We start from the raw sequence: 22,347 nt of genomic DNA, 5'->3' as shown, positions 1-22,347 counted from the left end.
GGGCCTATAAACTTACCTTTTTAGGCAGTACATGGGTAACTATTTTCTGTCCTCATTTGCACTTTATTCTCAATAACATTGTCTTAACATTTGCATTTTCATTTATGGCATTTAGCAGACACTCTTATCCAGAGAAGCTTACAAAGGTGCTTTGTCATTTACTCATGGAATACATCCTAGCCAGTACAGCAAGTTAGAGTCCAATATGTATGACTTGGATAAGACTTGACTGATTTATTTCCAGACATGTTGTGACTTTTATAAGAGATGGTAACACCATGACAACGTGTTCAGCTTGCAAATAAAAATGGACGGAGCTCGAACGCTCTAGGTTGTTTCTGGTTTTTATTGTTTTTCATTTTAAAATTTGTGCATTTTTATAATTGTTGTTGTAAACCTTAAAATGGTTGGTCTAACATTGCACTGTTTTTTTGTTTGCTTTTTGCGATCTTCTTAGGTAGCTTTTTATGAGCGCTGTTATTCAACTCTGAAATAAACATTACTATTACATTTTATTTCTATAAATGTGCAGAAATATCTTTTCAACAAACTTTTACAGTCACCAAAATGTTAATTCAAGACAGCCTTATCCCATTTCACAAATATAAAACAAATTTTAGTTTAGAAAACTATAACACATTCAATGAAATTGATTTCAAAATGTACAATAGAATGTGAACTTTGTGCAGTGACCAGTCTGTGTTTCCTCTATACGTTTCATGGCCATACCCAGAATTAAGAGGGGATGCAGGTATTCTGCTATTAAAAGCATCCTCTTGTAACGTTTTGTTGACCCAAGATCCTAATTATTTTGGCCATATATACGCGAAAAACCAGTTTCCTGATAAGTTTCATGGATATAAAACTATAAAATGTATATATAATCTATATACATGTCGGTTATAAAATATTGTGTTCACTGAAACGTATGATCCTAGGCTGATGCTTTTGATCAGAATATAGCTCAAATAAAGGGGGATTAACTTGGATTTCTACTGATAGTTGTACTGTAACATAGTTTTACTCTACATCAGCGATTTCCATAGCTGTTGACTGAAATCTGCGATCTTTGTCTCATACTTTTGATCGATATAAAACGAACGTACGCGGGGATTCATCTCGCAACTGGGGTCCTCAATTCGCCACAACTCCGGCATATCTAGCTAGAGTCATCTCTCCTTGAATTTCATCTGAGTAGACTGAATTTAACTGAAGAGCGGACATGGATAATTTCGAACATGGGTTCAACATGGATTCTAATGATAAAAAAAACTCTATTTCACTCTATCGGAACTTAAAATTTAAAGTTTACGTATGCAGACTATTAATTTAGCCTACTTTAAAAGACAACACAGTAATGTTAGCAAAGGAAAGACAGTTGGCATTCCAAAAAAGGTGAATGAGTCAATAAACGAGTTCGTTAAATTGCAAAGCCTAATACCTAATACCTATTTAGTCATTCAACATGTAGCCTATCAGCTATTGTGTGACTATTTCCTGTTATGTGATGACTTCCTAGTTTAATATAGTTTATGATGTAACCAAGAATAATTACACAGCAAGAAAATGTAAAGTAAACGTTTTACACATAATTAAAATGTTACGATTTTCCATTAACTATTTCATTTCTGTAGGGATATGTTTATAGTGGTAGTGTAATAGTTTAGCTTTACTTTAAAAATTACATGAAGAAGTCTAATTTCCACAGGTTTTGCATATGACTTACATCAAGTTATTATTCACTACCCAAGTCACCTGCTGACGTAAGTTCTCCAGGAGCATCTTTCAGGGTGTATTGAGTCTTACTGCATAGCTTGAAGGAATGGTTGTTTTTTTCATAGATGAGTATCCAAAGTTTTTTTATTTTTAGTAATTTATTTATTTATTTATTTTTTACCTTACATGGTCATACTGGGAACAAAGGCTAGCAACAGCCAGGTGAGTGTGCAAATTATGGAACTTAGCCTAACACGAGTTTCATTTGGACGGCAATAGATGGTCAACATTTCTGCCCCAAACATTTCCTGTACACTCGAACTAGCTAGTCAGTTTATTGGATGGCTGTGAAGTTCTTCTTTGTTTGGCTTTATTACACTAGGGATGTTTTCTGCACAGAGCCAGTGTACATGCAGTTTTAAATCTCTACTTGATAAATAATCTTCAGATAGTTGACTGCATTTGTCTTCTCTTATTTAAAATGAAATTTAATTATACCTGCCCTTTGCAGAAAAGATTAGAGTCCTGTTCTATACTATGTGCTATGCCCTTGCTAACTCACTTTATATGTATGCAACACAACTAGAACTGCAATGACACACAACACAAAGCAATACAATAAACCACTTCCTGGCCTTAACCATTCCTGTCAAATGTTTAAATTAATTATTTTCAGAATAGGAGTATACAACACCAGCACATGCACACACAAATGTGCAGAATTTTTGAGGCCTGTATTGCGGAAGTACTATGTTTAGTGTTCCACATTTTCTCTGGGGGCTGAGCCTCCCTAAGGGTAAAATCGTAGAATCGCAACTACTTGGAATGAACAATATGAGCTGCAATGTCGGTTTAATCCTAGGATTAGTTTTAGGAATGTTCACGCAGCAGTGAGTGTTCTGACAATTAACTTTAATTAATGTCTAGTAAACCTGCTAAATAGCAGGATAGCTTCACAGAGTATGTTGGCTTAGCAACTATCCACTTAAATACTTTTTGGAACAGAAAACCCTCAATTTCCACAAACTCCCAAGTTAACAGATCCAGGTTATTTACTAAACTCACCCCCCCCCCCCCCCCCCACACACACACCCTTATTAAATTCACTTGAAAGCTAAATTACGAGTCATGCACTTTTTGCAAGAAGTTCTTTAATTGTTCATCTGATCTGTATAAGAAAAGTGTTATGAAAATGATGTCATTAATATGTCTCTAAAAGCATGCATAAATAAAATAAAGGGAAAACAACACAATACATTTTTATAAGTTTAAAGAAACAGCCATACCCTGTTAACCCCCTGCACTGTGGAATGTGCAGAAGATGGATAAAGAATGTTATGTCCCAGTCTTCCTCTAACTATCCCAGTTCTTGGACGTGCCATGCAAAAACAGTCCTCTGCTCCTCTTCAGGCAGATAAATTATAATACTAACACTTGTACTTTTGTAAACATTCTACATATTATAGAATGTTCCAAAAATGTAATTATTCATGTTTATATTAATCTTTCACATGTAGAAGGTAAAAAAAAATCTTAGTTCTTGGTTGACGGATTGCAGCAAATGTCTTGTGCTAAAAGGATGAATTTAAGACAGTAAGATAAAATCACATCAGGCACCAATTATGATGCTATGTGAAATTTATAATGCCCTTTTGGAAGTTGCCTATTTGAAATTTCTTGTGTAAGCAAACGTTCTAAAATTAACTGACAAAAATAGTATTATTGGACAAATCAGGTGATGTTTCATTAAATATTCTAGATTATTTTTGAAACAACAGCTATTTGTCTACTTGGCTCATTTACATTGTAGCATTAGATCCTAATACAGCAATAAAAAAAAAAATTTAAAAAAAGATTCTTGAAGGCAAATATTAGATGGTTTGAATACTTGAGATGCTAGGCTCATTGAGATATCAGAAATTGGAAAATTAAGTTGTTCAACTTGTTTTAGTTACAGATCCTCTCTGTCATGGGTCTCTGTTGGAAAAGAAAATGTGACATTTTTGTGTTATCAAATTTGGAATAATTTGATACACTCCTGGTTTGCTAAATAACATTCATTTCTAAATAACATATTAAAAGCACCCTATTCACTACAAAGGGCTGTATGAGACTCTGGAGGAAGAATAAAATGCATGAGGGTTCATAAGTCAAAATCATTTACAGATATTACCTTTGCAACCTCCAGGTTAAAAACATTGTTCTCACCAGTGGCTCCAGTTCAGATTGTTCGATGAGACCAAACTCAGAGATGAAGTAATAGTAGTGTTTGTAGCAGGTGTTGACATGGGCCTCAGCACCCATGTTGCAAATGCTGTCGAAGTGGTGGATGTACACATGGACAAACACCCGGAAGAGCCGGCTTACGATCTTTTTACACACCTGCTGGAAGTTTTTTGGAAAAGGCACCCCTGAAACAAAAGAAAGACTTATGATCAACCTTGAGAAAAGTAAGATAAAGAAATATTCTTGATTAGGTTCATGTTAAGACTGATTTCAAGTATATACTGTATATATTATGCTTAACTGATTTAATTGTTCAGTGTCCTATATACTGTAGCATGACAAATATTTTTCTATATATCTGAATCTTTTTTTATTTAGTTCAGTATTAGGCGTTCCAGTCGTAATGCAGTATTCTCAGTTCGTTCTTAGAATATGTCCCTTTTTCCAATTTCCAGGACACTCTGATGTTCTGCCATTAACCTTTATCACATATTCATCTCAATCCAAAAACACATTGGGCAGGCCCTTTATTTACTTCCCTAATGCAACACCATGGCCACAGATTCACATAATAGCATTTTTAGATGCACTGTAGCGCATCCAGCAGGCTCTGAGGCACTTGCCAGATGTCGTGTAGAACCTCAGCTCAATACATCCCAGTTTCCATAGTTACAGTCAGTTTAATCCCAGAAGTGAATGACCAGCAGGTGAAGGTCTCAGGGAGAACACTGTGGAGCTCACACACCTACACGTGTAGGGAAGATGTCCTCATTGTTGATGAGCGTTTCAATCCAGTCCATCAGCAGGTGCATGTACTGGAGGGCTGGGAGTTTGGTGGGCTTCTTATATTGGTTGCCATCTTGCCATCTATACTCGTAACGAGGACCTCCGGACATGACAGGGCAGCTTCTCTCTGTGCAGAACTCACCGACTGTCCCGTAGATCAGGTTGATGCGGTTGAAGAAATCCACAACATTAACAGCAATCCAGTCATTGATGTTCTCTCCCTCGGGCAGCTGCACAACCTTTCTGAGGTCTAGCCCTGACTTCAGTGATGCCTGTGCTCTTTTATATAGTTCAAAGCGCTGGGTGCCTGGCTCAAATCGCTTTCGAGGCCTGAACGTTTTGTCTTTGCTGAAGACTTGGCCCAGGCACAGAGCCATGTCCTTGAATTGGGTCCAATAGTAGAATCTGGACCAGTGATAGTCAGGATGGATGGAAAGCCGAAGGTTTGGTCTTCTATTCCATCAACTTAGAAAAGTTTCTAGAATGTAGATGAATAGGGAAAAGGTTACATTCAATTTTTTCCCCCTGACAATTCAGTTTGATTAAATATCAATTATATCTGGCTAATTTAAATGAAATAAATAATTACACTGAATACAATATAAGTTTAAAAGCTCTGATGTAGGTCAATTATTTACAAAATACATAGCCTGAATATATAGACTATATATTGTTTCCATTGCAAATGTTTTTAGAGTCACAAAACGTCAGAATTTTTACACATTGCATCAATGCAAAAAAGTAAAAGCTGACAAATTTAGCATAGAAAAAAAATCATTGCAATGCTACAAACATACCAAACACCCAGACAAGTACTTTAATTTTGGTTCTTCTTAAACTTAATTATGTTTATGGTTAATTATGTTAACCTGGTTTATGGTTAATTATGTTTTGGTTAAGAGAACACTCAGTTCTGATGGTTACATTATCATAATATATGATGGATAATAAGCTATAAGTCCATATGTACTGAACCACAGTATCTGGGAAAGCCTTACCCCTGAATGAAGAAAGTGTTACTAAACAACTGGCATTTCTCTGCAGGTAGTAAATGTGAATAGATTAAAAGGTAAAAACGCTGAACGTACATTCCATAATGGAGGTAGCATCGGTCTAATTAACATCAAATGTAAAATTATTAATTATTATTAGTAATTATTAAAAGGCCTTTGTTATTGAAAATGCAGACGTTAAAACAACACATGATGTTATGTCTCTCATTTGATGTCATGAGTTAAACTAATGAAACATCAATTTTATGAAACAAAAGGCCTACATTTGGTATTTTAAATGATGTGCAGGAACTAAGCAGTGCTATATCTTTTTTAATCTTTAGTGGGTAACCTTTCTCTAATGCATTGTATTGCATAGTAGTTAATATTTGTGACATATGGGTTCTATTCTAATAGGTGTCTTTACTGATACAACTATTTCAGTGTGATCACCTGTTTTCCTGTTTTTCCTTCATTAGATTTGATGCCGTGATTGTCCTGGAGTAACCTTAACCGTAACCCCCTCAGCCTGTTTACAGCCTGTTCTGCCACTCTGCAGTCTTTTGTACCCAATGACTCCTACGCAGCCACATCACCTGAACATATTACTTGGCATATATGGAATTAGCCCTCCCGCTTGGCAGAAGAGGAGCACACTTTGCAGCCCAGCCACTGATTTCCACTGTGAAATGATTCCATATCCAGACATTGGTGGAGTGCTCAAATTTGGGTCTGGAATTGAGCCTCTTTGTTTTCTGTGCCTGCGTCACGTCTGTGTATTCCCCTCAGCCCCTCGCTCTCGCTCTCTCTCTCTCTCTCTCTCTCTCTCTCTGTCTTGCCTTCTTTCAAACGAGTGGGTCTCCATCCAAAAGGAGACTGGTCACCATAATCTGAGTAAAACTTCTCAACCACAAATGTTTCATATATGCGAGACACTAAATACTTTTCAGAATCAAAGTATCACCCCAAAAAACCTTTGCCTCTCTTTCAGGCAACAAATTATTTTCTGTTAGCTTAGTGAAGTTGAGAGGGTAGAATTAGGCAGGACAGCGTGAACACTTTTGAAATCTATAACCACCCCGGAGTCACAGTGGCTGCATGTTGCCATGAGGGACACTGATCTACAAGAAAATTGGCCGATTCTTCAGTCATAAAGCTTAGACAGTACATCATAAAAGTTTAATAATACATCAATGCTTTATGTAATGTGCAGGGCAAAATGCTCAGAACAGAGCATTTTGTGCACAAGCACAACTTTCATGCACTCACACCCTCCAGCAGATTTATACGCTTGTGTATTCTCATGTAAATTAATGTACGGTAACTGTAGTAGAAATCGAGAGCATTTTATAAAGAATGCAACATTAAGCAAAGTAAAAGCAGTTTTTGATGTTTGTACAATGTCTAGGAGTCAAAGAGAGGTAGAGAAAAAAAACCTTCCTTACAGTACCTGGCTTGAGTCCCGCTTTGAATGTTTGGAATGCTGTGGGGATCTGTGGGAAAGCTGAGGAGAATTCCTCTGTCTCTATTTATCTCCCTGAGGACATGGATCACTTCGGGTCTGCCCTCTGAAGAAACTTTTTTGTCTCTTACGCATCAGCAAACTTGATCACTTAAAATTGTTTCAGAAAAAACACAAAAGACCAGAGAGAACAGAAAGAAAAGTTGTTTGGCTCTGCTTCCTGTGAATGATGTCATATCCTGATTGTGTCTGCTAGGCCCCATTGCCTCTGTATGACAGTGTGTGTGTGTGTGTGTGTGTGTGTGTGTACTTGGGGTAGCTTGAGTCTAAAAGGGGAGCTCTCATTGGCTGTAGGAGGAGCAGCCCAACCCTCTTGTTATTCCTTCCCCTTTCATTCTGGCTCCTGCCCACAAACACTAACACTTGAAAACCACGTCCTTAGCTTGAGTTCTGTCAAACAAATCACACAAACATATTGCACCTATATGCAAGTGTGCCAGTCATTTAAGGAGTGTCTTAAACTACTACCGATTTTTTTTTTTCTCCAACAATCATTATGACAATGTCAGGAGGGTTGTAAAGGTTTGTTTGTAATGGGAAAAGAAAAACTCACCATGCCAGCTCAGACTTCACAGCTCTTGTGAGAGAGCATATATTTGTAGTTCCATTGGATGATTTATAGACAATATATGACAATTAACAGACTGCAGAATAAAACTAAATCAAGTATGCTTTGTCCATCAGGGACAGTTCTCCTTATAGGATATTCCCTGTGAAATGTTTCACATTTCTGCACAAAAAGAAGAAGATTCCCCCCAAAAAACAAACAAACAAACAAACAAAAAGAAACAAAAAAACAACATTCCAATAAGTTGCTGTGTTGCCATTTGTATCTAGATTAACTACTTATCTCTCTGGTATTTTGTTATATTAAAGCCAAACAAGCTTTATAAGTTAAAACTACATGTAAAATGTCATATAATTCTCATCATCTGAAAATTTCACGTGACTGTTATCTCAAATGGTCTGTTCATTCACAAAGCGGTAAAACCAATTATACCCACCAGATGGAGACATTTCATCAAACTAAATAGATCTGAGGTATAAACCCGAGTTTTTGGCCTTGAATGCACTTTACACTCCATTGTTATATTTCTATTGTGGTTTACACTGCATTATATTTGCTATTTCAAATAACAAATGGGGGAATATCTGCCTTGCTTCTGAATGGATTAATCAAAATGAAGGAATAAAAACAGAATAGATTTGCCTCTACACACCTTTGTTGTTGGATTTAATCATGAAAATGTGTTGGATTTACAGTCTTTTCTTTATCATATCTGAAAGTGAAACTGGACAGACTATATATAGATAATATATTTTATATAGTAAGGCCAAGGTTTAGCAAGCATATACAACATTTACGGCATCTAAAAGGACAACCCTTTTCAGGTATAAGGCTTGTGTTGGCTATTTTGTCAGTCATGCTGTGTTGGCTATTTTACAAAGCTAAACTATTCCAGCAATTACAATGACAGCTGCTATCTGTGCGGAGGATCAGACCTGACCCTATGACCATACAACTTCAAAACACGTAAATCTATGTTGTTATGGTTTACTTACATAATACAAATGACATAATACAAATTATGTACTGATAATGGTCAGTCTCGTGTAAACCTTTTAAGGTTGTGTAAAGTCTAATACCAAAACCTACTTTGTATATTACTCTAAATAAACTGTAAAAGTAAACTGTGTTATGAGATACAGTACAGACTTATATGTAAAATAATGTAAACGATACAGTTGTAGCCATTTTTCATATCAGAGTCCCAAAGCTTAGCAATGTCAATGGTGACAAAGTGAATAGCAAATCAAGCGAAGCAACTTAAATTGGCTGTTCTTTTTAAGTACTAGTGATTTTAATTAAGGACATTTGAACGGCATAGCTGATATGAAGATAACTCCTGAAAACGTCAGACGTTTTGGAACAACTTAACGGGGTTTTATTAAATAGATCAATGGTTAGTTCCTGTTATTAAACTGGAAGATTGTGCGGATGTACATGCTTGCGTGCAGAAATAACAAAGAACTCCCCTCTTTTACCTATAGGCAAGAAGACTTAACAGTATCGATACTGGTATAATATTACTTGATATCGATTTGGAAACAAAACAATCGATATTGTCGGACTAAAATAACACAGCGAGGTAAAAATGTACGGGTCCCCGCAGAGCTCACGATAGGATCTTTTGTTAAATTCGTGTATTAAATAGTTCGTAGGTAATAGTGCTTTTTTTTTTTTTTGTATTTCGAATGAATCAAATTGTGCTCGTGTGCTTCGTAAAATGTATTTCAGTTCAAGAAAAATATAGTGATTGGTCGGCTTGTGAGGCCGTCCTCAAAAACCTTGTCTCCACCTTTCCCATACTGGCCGCCCTTTTTTCCTGTAATAGCGCTTGGGAAGGCCGGATTAGATTTAACCAAAAACATCAAGGGCGTCTTCGTTGTGTAGTCGCTCCTCAAGGACCTATAATCGGTAACAGGTAGGTCTGTTTACTGTTGCCTAGATGTGAAAAAACGCTTTCGGAGGCTTCAGCGAATGGTTTTGGGTATCTTTACCTCCGCTGCGTTTTACTGATCAAGATTGAATTTATGTGGTTCAAAAAGACCGTTGATGTTTGTTCCTCGGGGATACTTGCGCAATAAAGTTTGGCCAAATAAAGAAAAACATCGTAAAGTTTGAAAGTTCCGTAGTCGATTTTTTTTTTCCTAATAGCATAAGCTACGTTAGTTCTCTACAAAACATGAGATTTTTTTTTTTCTTGTCGTCTTCCGACGCTACTGTTACCTTTCTATCCGACGTTGTGGAGAACGCATGGCTTAAGCAGGGAAACGTGAAGTTTGAATGAAGTCCAAAGCTGCATTTACTCCGCCTTCGTTAAACCATGATTGGCGTATGTAAGTCACTGGTATTGTTGTCGCTCTTTCAGGTGTTTTTGCCTTGAACAGCTCGCGTCCACTGGCATCGTCAAAGGATTACCACCTCGGTGCCCAGCCAGGTGAGTAAAGGCCCGATGTGTTCCTTCACGCCTTAAATAACGATCCACTCCTTTTGGCTTCTGGCCATGGCTAACCTTTTTCCTACAACTTTCACCCAGAATCTATCATTAGGTTTCCGTTTGTCCGGAATTATTATTAAAAGATGGGTAATTCTCAATACCGGAAAATATGTTTGACACGAAGTATTGCATCCGGCTTATCGGTTTTTGCAACCTTTTTTACGACAATCTGTGTAATAGTTCACATGGAAATGGCAAGGTGACCTTTTCCATATAGCAATGTTTGAAACACAAACGTGGAGCTTAATGAGACCTGCTGGCCGTGTTTGCTGTAGTTGGATACCGGCTATTCAGGGACCACTGTTGACTCTGTAAACGTGTGGGTTTTGAGATTGTGTGTGTGTGTGTGTGTGTGTTGCACACTCAAACCTGAGCATTAAGTGCATGAACATAATTATACTTACAGAAGGACATGTCCTTTTGCTTGTTGTGTTCTTAATAGTTAATGAAATAGAGAAGACCAGAAATATCGCATTTCCTGTGCAAGAGGCCTCTGGGTGTTGTGAAACATCCTGTAATTGTGAATGATGAAAGAGTGAAATCAGTCAGATTCTCCTATGTTCAGAATAACCACATGCATAAAGTAATTGGATTGTAATAACAAAGAAATACCTCTGCTTGACAACACTGTAATGCTTTGCTTTATATAGATGTCTGTGTTGGTTGCAATTGTGTACAAATTACAATATTGTTCAGTTATTGTGTTTTATTTGGAGAATTATTCTGTCATGGTGAACTTCTCTCAACACTGCTTAGTGATAGGATGCACCATGTGGTGGCGATTTGAAAGTCTGTTCCTTTTTGTACTTTTGATTTCCGGTCAACACAGGCATTTATCTGGTCAGAATGCTGACACAGAACCATGTGATTTCATAAATCTACTTGAGAGAAAGTATGGGATTTAAATTATTTTAGTGTGCCCTAATAAATGCAAATAGTAGTAATTGTCATAGCTCTAAATGCACAGATTAATTGGCTGAATTTTGATTTTAGCATAAATGTGCCTCAGCCCATTCTATTATTAGGTCTGTTTTGATGGCTTCTAGCAACATTTGATCATAATCACTTTTAGAATATTCATATTCTTGATTTGTAGTACATGGTCACAAATCTCTGTGTTAACTTGGAATTAAGGGCAAGAGGGCAATTTAGGAGTGAGCTACAGCACATCTGGAATACAGATCAGATGAGAGTAAATTGTTTAGTCTGAAGTGTTCTATTCCAGGCATGTTATCAGATCTCACCCAATTAAACAATTCAGTTGTGTTAATTCCACTCATACCAAAAGCGAGGCATTGCTGACTCGTACAAGCTCATTCCACAAATGGTGGAATAATGACTGACACCTCTTTTTTTTTAAATCTGTTAAAGATGAGTCCAGGAGTCTCTTTACTTCCCTAGTTTGTTTGTTTCTTTTCTTTAATTTAAGGAAGATCTTGTCTTAAATTAGATGAGCATGCTATGTTCTATCAGTTCAGAGGAGAGTCCACTTCATTAAAGAAACACACATGGCAGAGATGTGTACTTTGTTCTGCCAGGTGGTAGGCGCTACATCCGTCTGTCCTGTTGTTCTGCAACCAGGGAGCGAGTATCTCAGGCAGGGAGAGGGGACCTTGTGCAGGCAAAGGGTATCTTGACAATTGATGCTGGACTTAATATCTTGCGTGTTATGAAAAGTCAATGTGACAAATTCTTGCTCAGCAATTAACCAACCAGTTTAAGATGAGTCTCTTACAAAACTTGACTGACTGAACACACTGAATCATGAGTTATGGTGTGTGGACCATGACTAAGAATGACTTGCATGTAGTTGAGAATAATTACAGTGTGTTTTATACAGAGTATAAGCAATTTTGACAGTTTTGACATCACAATCCTACCTTCTGTTGGCTATTTCCTGTATGTAGAATCTTTCCATTGGAAATGGAGAGAAACCTGTTTTTGCTCACTTTATAAATGTAAACATTGTTCAACAATGTCATATTTTCATCTCATTTGTTTAACAGTGATGTCAAAGTACCTTGGGGGGGAAGTATCTTCCTGTCACTCTTGGAGGCAAAAATGGAGTATGCCATTGGAGTTCAGCTAGCATCATGAAGCCGCCCCTTGACATCGACTTCATTGTTAGGGCCTAGAGAGTAGCTGAAATTTGAGAGCTTGCACTAAGGTAGCAAAGGCAACGTGTGTGTGTGTGTGTGTACCAGCCTGTTGAAGTGCAGAAAAGGACTGAATATAGAAAATGTAAAAACGAGATCGGACTGAAAAGTTTGACAGTAGAGTGTCTCTGGATTTTTCAAAAAATCTGTACAGGTTCTCTCCCAGACAAAGTTGGGATTTGTTGGAGGGGGGGGCAAGTTGTATTACAGTTATATGGAGAAAATTATTTTAAAAACTTTGAGTAATTTTTACCTGCTCCTACATAATCATCATCTGAAAATGCTAGAGCTACTCATCGAGACAAAACAAGTAACATATTCAGGTCTGCATTTTACAATGGCTAAACATGCTCATATGGAACCATGCTCAAACTTGTACAGTGGACACAGTATTGTTTGCTATATTAGCAACAAGCAACTTGGTGCTTCTAAAGGTTTGGCGACTGGGGATATTCTGTCAGCACTAATGGGTTAAAATAATAAAAATAGCTTTCCACATCAAATACTTGTGTAATGTTTTTAGTTGACCTGAAGGCTGAGTGTATAGATGGAGGAAGGAGAGGACCGCTGTGTGGAAACTGGCATGTCACCCTCTCTAGTCAGCTGGCTTTAGTTTTAAAAGCCATGGAAGTCTGTTGTAGCACACATACTAAATGCATTTCCCTTATTAAGGTGTTCAGTACACAATAACCATTTGATGGAGTAATTTATTCTAAGCTTAAAATGCATCTATAAGATCAGTCTGAAGTGTTTGGTTTACAGGATTAATAGACTAATGAACTGTGTACCCCCATGGGTCTGATCAGTGATCAATACAATGAGAAATTATCAATTAGATGTTGTGATTTGCCACTTGGTCTCATTTATTTAAAATGGTTTATGCCAACAGATTCTATTGTTGGTTCAACATGTCATGGTGTATGCACTATGCTTTTAAAGGCCTTGATGATCATTTTAAATGGTAAAATAATGGATTTACTCAAAAAATCAGTTTGACTTACAGTAACTTTGCACTAAATCTGCTCTAAACTGATTCCTGTCCTGTCAGCAGCTGCCACAGATTGAGGGTCTCATCCCTTAGCACAATGCACAGCACTGGTAAAGGCACAGTGGCTGCAGGGTAGAGAGGAGGATGACGATAGTCTAGACCGGAACAGAACCAGCCCAGCATTGTTTTCGGGAATGCAGGGAATATTTCTACTACCAAAGATGGTTTGCGTTTTTGACATATTGCTGTGTATATGGGGTGGAGAGAGAGCAGAGGTGGGTGTTTTCCAGTGAGGCCTGCTCAGCTAGCGGGTAGGGCATAGAGCAAGAGAAGGGAGCAGCTTTCATTCTTTCCTTGCTCCCGTTCTCTTACTCCCTCTCTGACTTGTTCGTACTCTAGGTGGTAGAGAGACTGGTTTGACAGGCTCTAGCTGGCTAATAAACAGAACTGTTTATATTGAGTTTGAGTTAGTTTGTCTCAGTGGAAACGGAGCACCTAATACCCCCACTCTCCCCCGCAGCCTGGCCCCAAGCCTCAACGAGCCCATCCTTCACCTAGTAAATGTGACTTTCGACCTTTGTTTGCTCTTAAACGGTAGTTGTTTAGTAGAGGTTTGACTTGGCTAATGGGCAATGAATAATTAAGAAACGCCCACAGTTAACACTATAGTTAAAGATCAAAACCTTACCTTCCATTGGCTGCCTTCTGTACGAACAGCTATATGCCATTTGTGAAGTTCCTCACTGTGCAAAAAAAAATTTGAAATTTCTTTACCATGCTCTAATTTAAATATAAAGTATAAGGTCCAAGCTAAAGGTATTGTCACTAGCCTCAGATTGCGTATGGCCTACATGTGTGAGTTTACCATAGAAATTGAATTTCATGTGGCATGGCTACTCCATGTTTTCCTTCTGGACTGAAACTTCACATTAGAACAGTTGCATTTATGGCCACAGCTCCTGCAGAGTAACTGTTTTCTGCAGACGTTCTTCTGTGATGGCATTGGAATTACTACAGGCAGTGTCAGTCATCCGTCAAGGCACGTTATACCTGTAGTTTTCCCCACCTTTGTTGTTGTTACACTTTCCCTGTCATTCAGGCTTAGTTTGGTTGACTGTTGGTCTTTGATGTTTTGGCCATACGTTATTGGGGCAGTGTGACACAGCTGCTGCCTGGGCCATGAGCATGTGTGAATGCTTCATGGGTTTGAATGGCTCTGTACAGGACGACTTTGTGTTGGAGTGTGTGTTTCTGTGTTCCCTCTCTTACTCCAGAACAATGGGCCCCTTCATGGCAACAGAATGCCCACTGATTTCATGTCCTCAGCTTCAGTAGAGCATAATGGCTCCCGGCTGCATTGGCAGGGCAGGACAGGGCAAGGCGGTAGCCATTTGGGGTGGTAGTTCTTTAGTCCAGGTTTGTACAGTATTATGGTGACAACTGTCCACAGCTAACCAGACACTCATCTGCTTTCCCGATTGGCTGCGGCCAGTTGTAAGAAGCCTGCTTTGCTGCACTGCAATTCTTCCTGCTCGTGCTCCTGCTCATTTATATATGCGCGCACACACACACACACACACACACCTCTTTTTTTTCCCCTCTCGCACTCTGTGAGCCAGTTATTCATCCACTGGGTGAGTCAGGGTGGGTGGAGACTAGGAGGCCAGCAGTACCAGTCACCCCGTGGAAACGCTCACTCTTTCTCTCCTTGTCTCTCCCTCTCTCCACTTCTTCTCCTTTCTCTCCCTCTTTCGCAGTCTCTCCTTTGCCACACAGGCCTCGCTTCCCATCTGAGCCAGGCGGAGAGCGTCAGTAGCAAAACGGAAAAACCGTGCTCAGGGTTTGTGGCACACCAGCGCTCGGCAGCCACCTCAGGAAGAACAGGAAGTTTGACCCAAGGGTGAGTGGAACTGTTCCTGAGCTTTCCTATGCACTGAGGCAGCTCAGGTGTGACTGCTTCTGCCTATATCGCATTCCTAAACTTTCCCTCTTCCGTACTGCTGATTTGGGCAATTCCAACCTCTGCACCCCAGCCCCGCTCCTACAGCGAGCCCAACAGTGTGTAGTGCGGCTGGTTGCTGAGTGGTGACATTTTTTTTCCCCTTACTGTGTTTTGTTTTAGTTTGTCTTCGCTGTAGATGTGACGCCCATTAGCAGATGCAGGACTGTGTGTTTGCCTAATGGCTTGCTTGGCTTGGTTCTCCGGGGTCCCCTTCAGCCTTCTCCTCCCTTCTGTTCATCATTAACTCTAAACCATGGCTGCTGGTTTTTTCCCTCTCCGATGATTCATTGACAGGGTGCCTGTTGCTGAGGCCAGCAAGCAGCCTCACCCTTTTCTGTGAGCTTCCACTGTAGCGTAGTGGCTCCAACTCGAAACTCTAAAGTTTGACACTCAGGAAAAGCCCCAGCGAAATGACTCTTGTTGTTTGACTCATCTGACCGAGAGGTTATGGGTCTGTGGTTTTTGGATCCTCTTTACCCTGATGGACCAAAATCACATGACAACCGTGTGGCAAGCAGGGTGGTTCCTCTGTCTCCAGTGGCAACCATGTCATTTCACGCCTGCCAGCGAGGTCACGCAGGCTGCATTTAAAGGGCCGGGGGACTGATTCACTGTGCCTGGAATTGATGCTGATCACATGTTGACTGTTTGGACCCTGTGCACATGATTTTAGTTTTTTCCCCAAAGTTTTGCTAATTCAGCAGGCAGGAAATCATTTCTTACTGTTTAAACTTGCCTGCAAAGCAGTTGCTTGCTTAATAAATAAAAGTTCATGGTTATATTTTCCATTCATTTCAATAAGAACAAGTTGCTGGTCCTTGGGTATATGGTGTTTCTCTAGTTTTATTTTGTAATTTTATAAGTATTGATGTGTAGCAAAGGTTATGTCAACAACCAAACATGTTTGCTTTAATCATCTGCTTAAAATGCAGTGGTCTTTAACAGAGGTTTTTGGGTCTGTAGAGGCTGGGCATCATGTTGGTGTGTGATCGTATATATTTGCGTTCTCTCAGAACCTGTTCTAGCATATCCATGAGCCTAAAGCCGTAGAGCCCTGTGGCTCACGCCCTGTCTGGTGCCGAGAGTGCCATTAAACCTTTCATGAGTCTTGCAAGGATTTAGCCATTGGCTTTGTGGGGAAATGTCGACACCCCCTCCATGTTCTTTAACAATGTAATTGGAGGGTGTGTAGGTGTCCTGATTTGGCTTTATTCAGTTTAATCATTGGACAGCTACACCAAAGCTCTTTTATGGACTCGTATCAGACTCAGAAAGAGAATGCTGCTCATTTGGTGCAACAACAGTAAGATAATAGACTAGCTTGAAATTGGATTTTCTGGTCATTGTTCTTCACAGGACGCTGTCTTCACCTGACCCGCAGCACACCACGAGGGAGTACTCCTTCCTCCTCAGGTTTAACCCAGTTTTGTTTTGTTTTCAGGAATTCTGCCTCCCCATATAACTTTATATCTTTCTGTCCTATTCCCGTTCTGTCCTGAACAAAATGAAAAGGCTTGTGACTGCAGGGTCAGACTGGACAAGGTCAAGTAAGGGCAGGTATGCATGTGTGTCCGTTCATGTACATGTCGAGATTACAGGAGCACCTGCAGATTAGCTTCCATCTTGCTCTCTTGGATGTAAGGGCTCTGTGATGGAGTTCTGTTAAGATGAAGGCTGTGGTTAGAAGTGGAGAAAGGAGTGAGATGTATGTATTTTAGGAAGCCATAACTCTGATAAACATTGCCCAGTGTTTTATAAATTAATAAGCACTCACACCCCTGATATCTTCTTGCACCTGGGTGTGGATTGTGCGTTTTATTTGTTTGCCTCGTATTAAATTAACAGTGTGTTTTCCTAATATTTGATTACAAGCTAGTGTTCTTGTGAAACCAACACTGCAGTTATTAGATCCCACTTACAAAGATAAATAATGGCACCATTCTTTTATAGATACAGTTGAAATCCAGACTGTGGGATAAAGGCTCAAAGTGACTTAACCTGATATGTGCAGGTGAAGAATCACGGTCCAGTCGATCAGTCTTGGTGGCCAGCTAAACGAGTAGCAGCATGTTGATGTTGGTCTTTAGGCACTGATGTGAGCCTACGCCAGCCATTTCCATGTAAGCTCTTATAGCACTCATGCATGACAATCCATGCCTGCTACATGAGCATACTGCTACGCTGTACTCAGATGTAATTCACCTCCGAAATAACAGTGGCACACCGAAGTTTGATCTGAAAAAAAAGAATGCAAAAACTAGCTGCTGTGCTACTGACGGGTGACGGGTATTCTGGAGTTAAAGATGGCATTCACGCACAGTTCCTTTCCATAAAGTAAATATTTTAGCAAATTTTGAACTTTTTTGGATAGAGATCCTTCATCAGCACTTCATTTGCACAGCTGATGACACCTCTGTCTGAAACATCCTGTTTCTCTACAACTTGTGTATTTCACTGCAAGCTTGTGCATCTTTTATTACAGTACAGGAAACCTTGTGTCATTCTAAAGCATGATGCGGAACTCCTCCTTACTAATGCTTTGATGACAAGGTCATAGGTCAAATCGTGATGAACAGCCATACCAACCTTTAAATTCTTGTGTAACTGAGAAATCCTTAGTTTCTTCTTTCCTTATGTAAATGTGGTACAGGCAAAATGGAATGTCAGTAGTCCTGCTGAAAATAAATGGCCTCTTTTGGAAAATGGCAGCAGGTAATGACACTAGGAGAAGCCAGGTGAGCAGTTATGTGCTGGGTGGGGAAAAAGGCAGGCAGGGACAGGAGGGACAGCACTTGACTGTGGCATGTGGCCTCAAGTGGAAGCATGTCCGTCGACTTGGTCCTCCAGCTCGACGTCTGCTGCCAAAACATTTGCTCCATTGCAGACACAGGTGCTCAGACTGGGGTCAGTTCGGTGCCACCAACTTCGTCCTGCCCTCCTTCTGTTGTTTTTTTTTTTTTTGTCTAACCCACACCCATACCCCTCCCGTGTTTGCCTGAAGCACAGTAGTTAACCAAAATGATAAGAGTGATGTCACACATCCCGACTTGCAGTCAGTCTTTGGACATGTAATGGAATATTTATTGCCTTCTGGAAGTCTAATTCCTGAGAGGCCTTCTTACATGTAGTAAAAGAAGCAGGCCATATTTGTTTTACAGAGTTAAAGGTTAGGCCAGAACACACTTCACTTCATGAGTCACCTGTGCTGGAGCAGGAAACGAACACGCACGCACGCGCACACACGCCCAAAGCACTCAAGCTGCACATTGTTAGTCTCCGAGCTGTAGCTCCTCCCTGCAAGTATCAGGCCATGTCTGCTGAGAGAAGAAAGGATGGGATGTTGCACATGGAGGAGGGTGAGGTTTGAGTTGCTAGTTAACTCCATACACATTTTTTCCAGGCAGGCGTATCACATGTCTGCAGCATGCAGGTCATTGTGATTAGCCTTTCACACCAGCTCCACTCTCCTGTTGCTTTCAGAGGGTGGTTTCTGTGCCAAGCCCCAAAGTCTCCCAAGGGCATTACCTAATGAACTGTAATAGTTTATAGCATGTGTGAGCCTGTAAAATCATTGCTGAAAATGCACTATAACAGCTAATTACTGGGTCTTTTGTTTGTTTCCTGTTTGTTTTCCTAGTTAGCAGTTGTTCAGAAGGTGCTAAACATGCTGGAGACAGTCAGAGAGAGTGCAATGGAAGTGTATAACCATCTCCTAGCATTGAGAGGTATGTGTCCAATAAATGATCCTGTATACACAAGACAAGGCCTGAATTCACATGCAATTCCAATAACCTTCCTTTAAAAAAACATGTTCACTATTAAACTAGGAGAATCAAACCGAGTACCATCAAGTGTAATATCTGATTGTAGATGTTCAGTCTAAGTAAGGGTCTCTGTAAAGGGTTGGTAATAGTCTGTTGTGCTTTGTTGTGTCTCCGGCCCAGACCCACGGTTGAGGGGCTACCCGCTGATGGAGAGTCCAGTCAACATGACTGCAGTTCTACTTCTCTACGTCTTCTTTGTACTGTACGCGGGCCCTCGAATAATGGCCAACCGCAAACCCTTCCAGCTGAAAGGGCCTATGATCGTCTACAACTTCTCCTTGGTTTTCCTGTCTAGCTTTATCGTGTATGAGGTGAGACTAAAAGCTGTGGTCCATCCATTTACACACTTCAGCATCTGGGGCTGGTGCCGATGTTGGCATCTTCAAAAATGACCTTTTCTACAAAGAAAATTATGCCATTTGATGTTTTTGCTGTGTAGTTCCTGATGTCTGGTTGGGTCACAGGATATACATGGAGATGTGACCCATGTGATTACTCTGATAGCCCTCAAGGACTCAGGGTAAGATTTCACATTCCATGCCCTTTTGTGGTCCAATTTGTACTTTTTGCCCAATATAGCCACACTTGAGATACCCAGAATGGATAAAAGTCCTCAACTGAAGCATGCTTTACATGCAGAATCTTTTTTTCTGTAGATGGTCAGAGTGGCCTGGCTGTTCTTGTTCTCAAAGTTCATTGAGCTCATGGATACGGTAAGAGTTGCGTCTGAACCTAGCTCTATATATATATATATATGCCAGTGTCTTGGTCTGTGTGCCAGTTGTTCAGATTTGGTTCTTATTCATTGTGGTATCTTTTTAGGTGTTTTTTGTGCTGCGTAAGAAACACAGTCAGATTACATTCCTGCATATTTTTCACCATTCCTTCATGCCCTGGACCTGGTGGTGGGGAGTTAGCATTGCACCCGGTGAGCAAGGCCTTCAGGGTCTACTTCACCTTGTGTAATCCTTGTACTGTAAAAGGCATGTCGGGTGTGGGGGGGTGGGGGGTGGGGGGAATGGTTAAAATTACTGTGACCTCATTATTGGTTTGTTTACAATAATAAAGAGGTGTGTGGGTGTGTGTGGGTGTGTGTGTGTGTGTGTGTGTGCAGGTGGAATGGGATCATTCCACGCCATGGTCAACTCTGTCGTCCATGTCATCATGTACTTCTACTACGGCCTCTCTGCAGCAGGACCTCGCTTCCAGAAGTACCTCTGGTGGAAGAAATACATGACAGCCATCCAGCTGGTAATTTACTGACTGTAGTGGTGTCGAGCTATAGCTGAGGGCTCCCCCACTGAACGCCCTACTTAGCAGTGCAGAGATGGACATGCCTCAGACCTGGGATTCATAACTGGGCTTGGTGAAATAGAAGAAATCAGGTGGCTGAAGCACCTTTTTATACATGAAAGAATCAAGCGTTCCAAGGGCAACTCCACTTAACTTGATATACTTGAAATCATATAGTGGAAATGCCTGCAGTCTGACAGGCTGGGGCTAGAATTACTTAAATGCAATATGGTCCTTTAATATTATGGGATGTCACAACTGGTGTTCTGTTACACTGTATAGTCGACACACGTTTTCTGTATGGAAGAGGGAGATTTGTATATAGTATCTAGTAGAGCCTTGGCATCCTCTCAATACTTTACACTACGTACACCATAAGCAGTGTCAAGTATCAGAAATGCTCCGATGTTGTTTGGTGCATGGTGGGAGCAGGCTGAAGAGGTCATGGAGTACACTTCCCACAAACACATCCTGGCTGACATTCCACCAATCATCTGAAGCACCTCTCTATATCCTCAGAACAACGGCAGAACATACCAATGCTAAAACAGGGAAATTACAAAATGTTTCATAAGATCACGTTCGGGTTTAGATGACTATGTTGTGTAAAGATTTTGGCCATATGGTGAAGTGTCTTGAGATTGGTTTCACTTTATTCAACTCATACTTGACTGTTTTTTTGGGGGTGGGGGGGTTTGGCCTGTTTCTGCAGGTGCAGTTCGTGCTGGTGTCCCTTCATGCTACACAGTATTACTTCATGGACAGCTGCGATTATCAGGTGCCGATCATCATCCACCTCATCTGGATGTATGGAACTTTCTTTTTCATCCTCTTCTCCAACTTCTGGTACCAGGCTTACATCAAGGGCAAGAGGCTGCCCAAAAATCCTGAGCAGCCCAGTCAAAATGGCCACGGTGTTGGCACCATCGGCAACGGCGCCGGGCTGCTTTCTCTTGGCAATGGTCTGCACCATGAGAATGGCTTGACCAATGGAAAGAAGCACCACGAGAACGGAACTGCTCACAGTGGAAAGATGAAGAAAGCCTAAGGGAGTCGGGGTGCAGGTGGGGGGAAGGGAAGAACATCCAAAACGCATGACCACGAGTGCCTTCTAAAAAAACCATAAAACTACCGCCATGGATTTCAAAGAGTGTTTTGGGACTGTTTTTCTCCCCGTATTTTGTTTTCCTTCATTTTGTAGTTTTAATATGCACAAACACATGAGGAGATGAATGAGCCTGGGATCCGTGTTTGTTTGGTTTTTTTTGTTTGTTTGTTTGTTTGTTTTTAATTGTTGATCTAGAGAAAATAAATACAGAGCACAATGTATGAAGAGAAGAGCAGAGAAGGCGGCTGCGTGTGTTCTTCACTGATGTTGCTCACCTTGTCACCACAGTGAATGCACTTCCCAGCCTCATTCCTACTCCCCTGCGGACCAACAGCACTGTACAGTTGCCCTAAATCAGCCTGAGCTCCAGCTGTAAATACTGTAGGTTTACCGTTACTGTCACAACAGGATTGATTAGGGTTCAAATTTTTTTTTTTTTTTTTTTTTTGCTCAACCATGTTGACAAATATATTAAATAAATTCCATTTATAAATGGGGTAATTGTTCATCCTATTTTCTAATTGGCACATATTCTTAATGTAAAAGAGTGTTTTGTCAGTGTGAAGTACATAATTTCACAATTTCTTTGTCGCCCCGATAAATATTTCATGTGATGTGTATTGTCCTGCTAGTTCTGTGCAGCCTGAGCTGTTACTTTTGAATGTTTAGTGG

At 40.2% G+C, this 22,347-nt stretch overlaps 2 protein-coding genes across 6 annotated transcripts; one reads left to right on the top strand and one right to left on the bottom strand.

The window, feature by feature from the left end:
- Nucleotides 1-2,859: 2,859 nt before the first annotated feature.
- Nucleotides 2,860-7,472, bottom strand: mob3c (MOB kinase activator 3C). The gene is made up of 4 exons (XM_027006868.2): nt 7,171-7,472; nt 4,688-5,206; nt 3,925-4,127; nt 2,860-3,693 (listed from the first exon to the last, which is right to left on the bottom strand). The coding sequence occupies exons 2-4, from the start codon at nt 5,103-5,105 to the stop codon at nt 3,664-3,666; spliced, it is 651 nt and encodes a 216-aa protein (XP_026862669.1). The 5' UTR covers nt 5,106-5,206; nt 7,171-7,472; the 3' UTR covers nt 2,860-3,663.
- Nucleotides 7,473-9,621: 2,149 nt separating this feature from the next.
- Nucleotides 9,622-22,259, top strand: elovl1b (ELOVL fatty acid elongase 1b). 5 transcript variants are annotated; one of them, XM_035523336.1, is made up of 12 exons: nt 9,622-9,728; nt 10,176-10,244; nt 15,206-15,348; nt 16,963-17,007; nt 17,462-17,570; nt 19,088-19,175; nt 19,395-19,585; nt 19,714-19,794; nt 19,931-19,987; nt 20,097-20,202; nt 20,389-20,525; nt 21,280-22,259. In XM_035523336.1, the coding sequence occupies exons 6-12, from the start codon at nt 19,115-19,117 to the stop codon at nt 21,613-21,615; spliced, it is 969 nt and encodes a 322-aa protein (XP_035379229.1). In that variant the 5' UTR covers nt 9,622-9,728; nt 10,176-10,244; nt 15,206-15,348; nt 16,963-17,007; nt 17,462-17,570; nt 19,088-19,114; the 3' UTR covers nt 21,616-22,259. The 5 variants fall into 5 exon arrangements, with proteins under 5 accessions (XP_035379229.1, XP_035379228.1, XP_035379226.1 ...); XM_035523335.1 differs by lacking the exons at nt 16,963-17,007; nt 17,462-17,570 and having other exon boundaries at nt 19,092-19,175; XM_035523333.1 differs by lacking the exons at nt 16,963-17,007; nt 17,462-17,570.
- The last annotated feature ends 88 nt before the right edge of the window (nt 22,260-22,347 follow it).

This window comes from Electrophorus electricus, chromosome 26 (genome assembly GCF_013358815.1).
Source record: "Electrophorus electricus isolate fEleEle1 chromosome 26, fEleEle1.pri, whole genome shotgun sequence".
Lineage (NCBI taxonomy): Eukaryota > Metazoa > Chordata > Actinopteri > Gymnotiformes > Gymnotidae > Electrophorus > Electrophorus electricus.
Note: the sequence above shows the minus strand (reverse complement) of the source record. Positions and strands in the feature narration are given on the sequence as shown.

Bases quoted from the DNA above. Each gene is read 5' to 3' on its own strand.
- mob3c (XM_027006868.2), bottom strand. From the start codon at position 5,105: ATGGCTCTGTGCCTGGGCCAAGTCTTCAGCAAAGACAAAACGTTCAGG. The intron at 4,128-4,687 runs GTGTGTGAGCTC...CTTTTGTTTCAG, and splicing joins CATCTTCCCTACACGTGTAG to GGGTGCCTTTTCCAAAAAAC. The intron at 3,694-3,924 runs GTGAGAACAATG...CTTTTCCAACAG, and splicing joins AATCTGAACTGGAGCCACTG to AGACCCATGACAGAGAGGAT.
- elovl1b (XM_035523337.1), top strand. From the start codon at position 19,115: ATGCTGGAGACAGTCAGAGAGAGTGCAATGGAAGTGTATAACCATCTC. The intron at 19,586-19,713 runs GTGAGACTAAAA...TTTGCTGTGTAG, and splicing joins CTAGCTTTATCGTGTATGAG to TTCCTGATGTCTGGTTGGGT. The intron at 20,526-21,279 runs GTAATTTACTGA...CTGTTTCTGCAG, and splicing joins ACATGACAGCCATCCAGCTG to GTGCAGTTCGTGCTGGTGTC.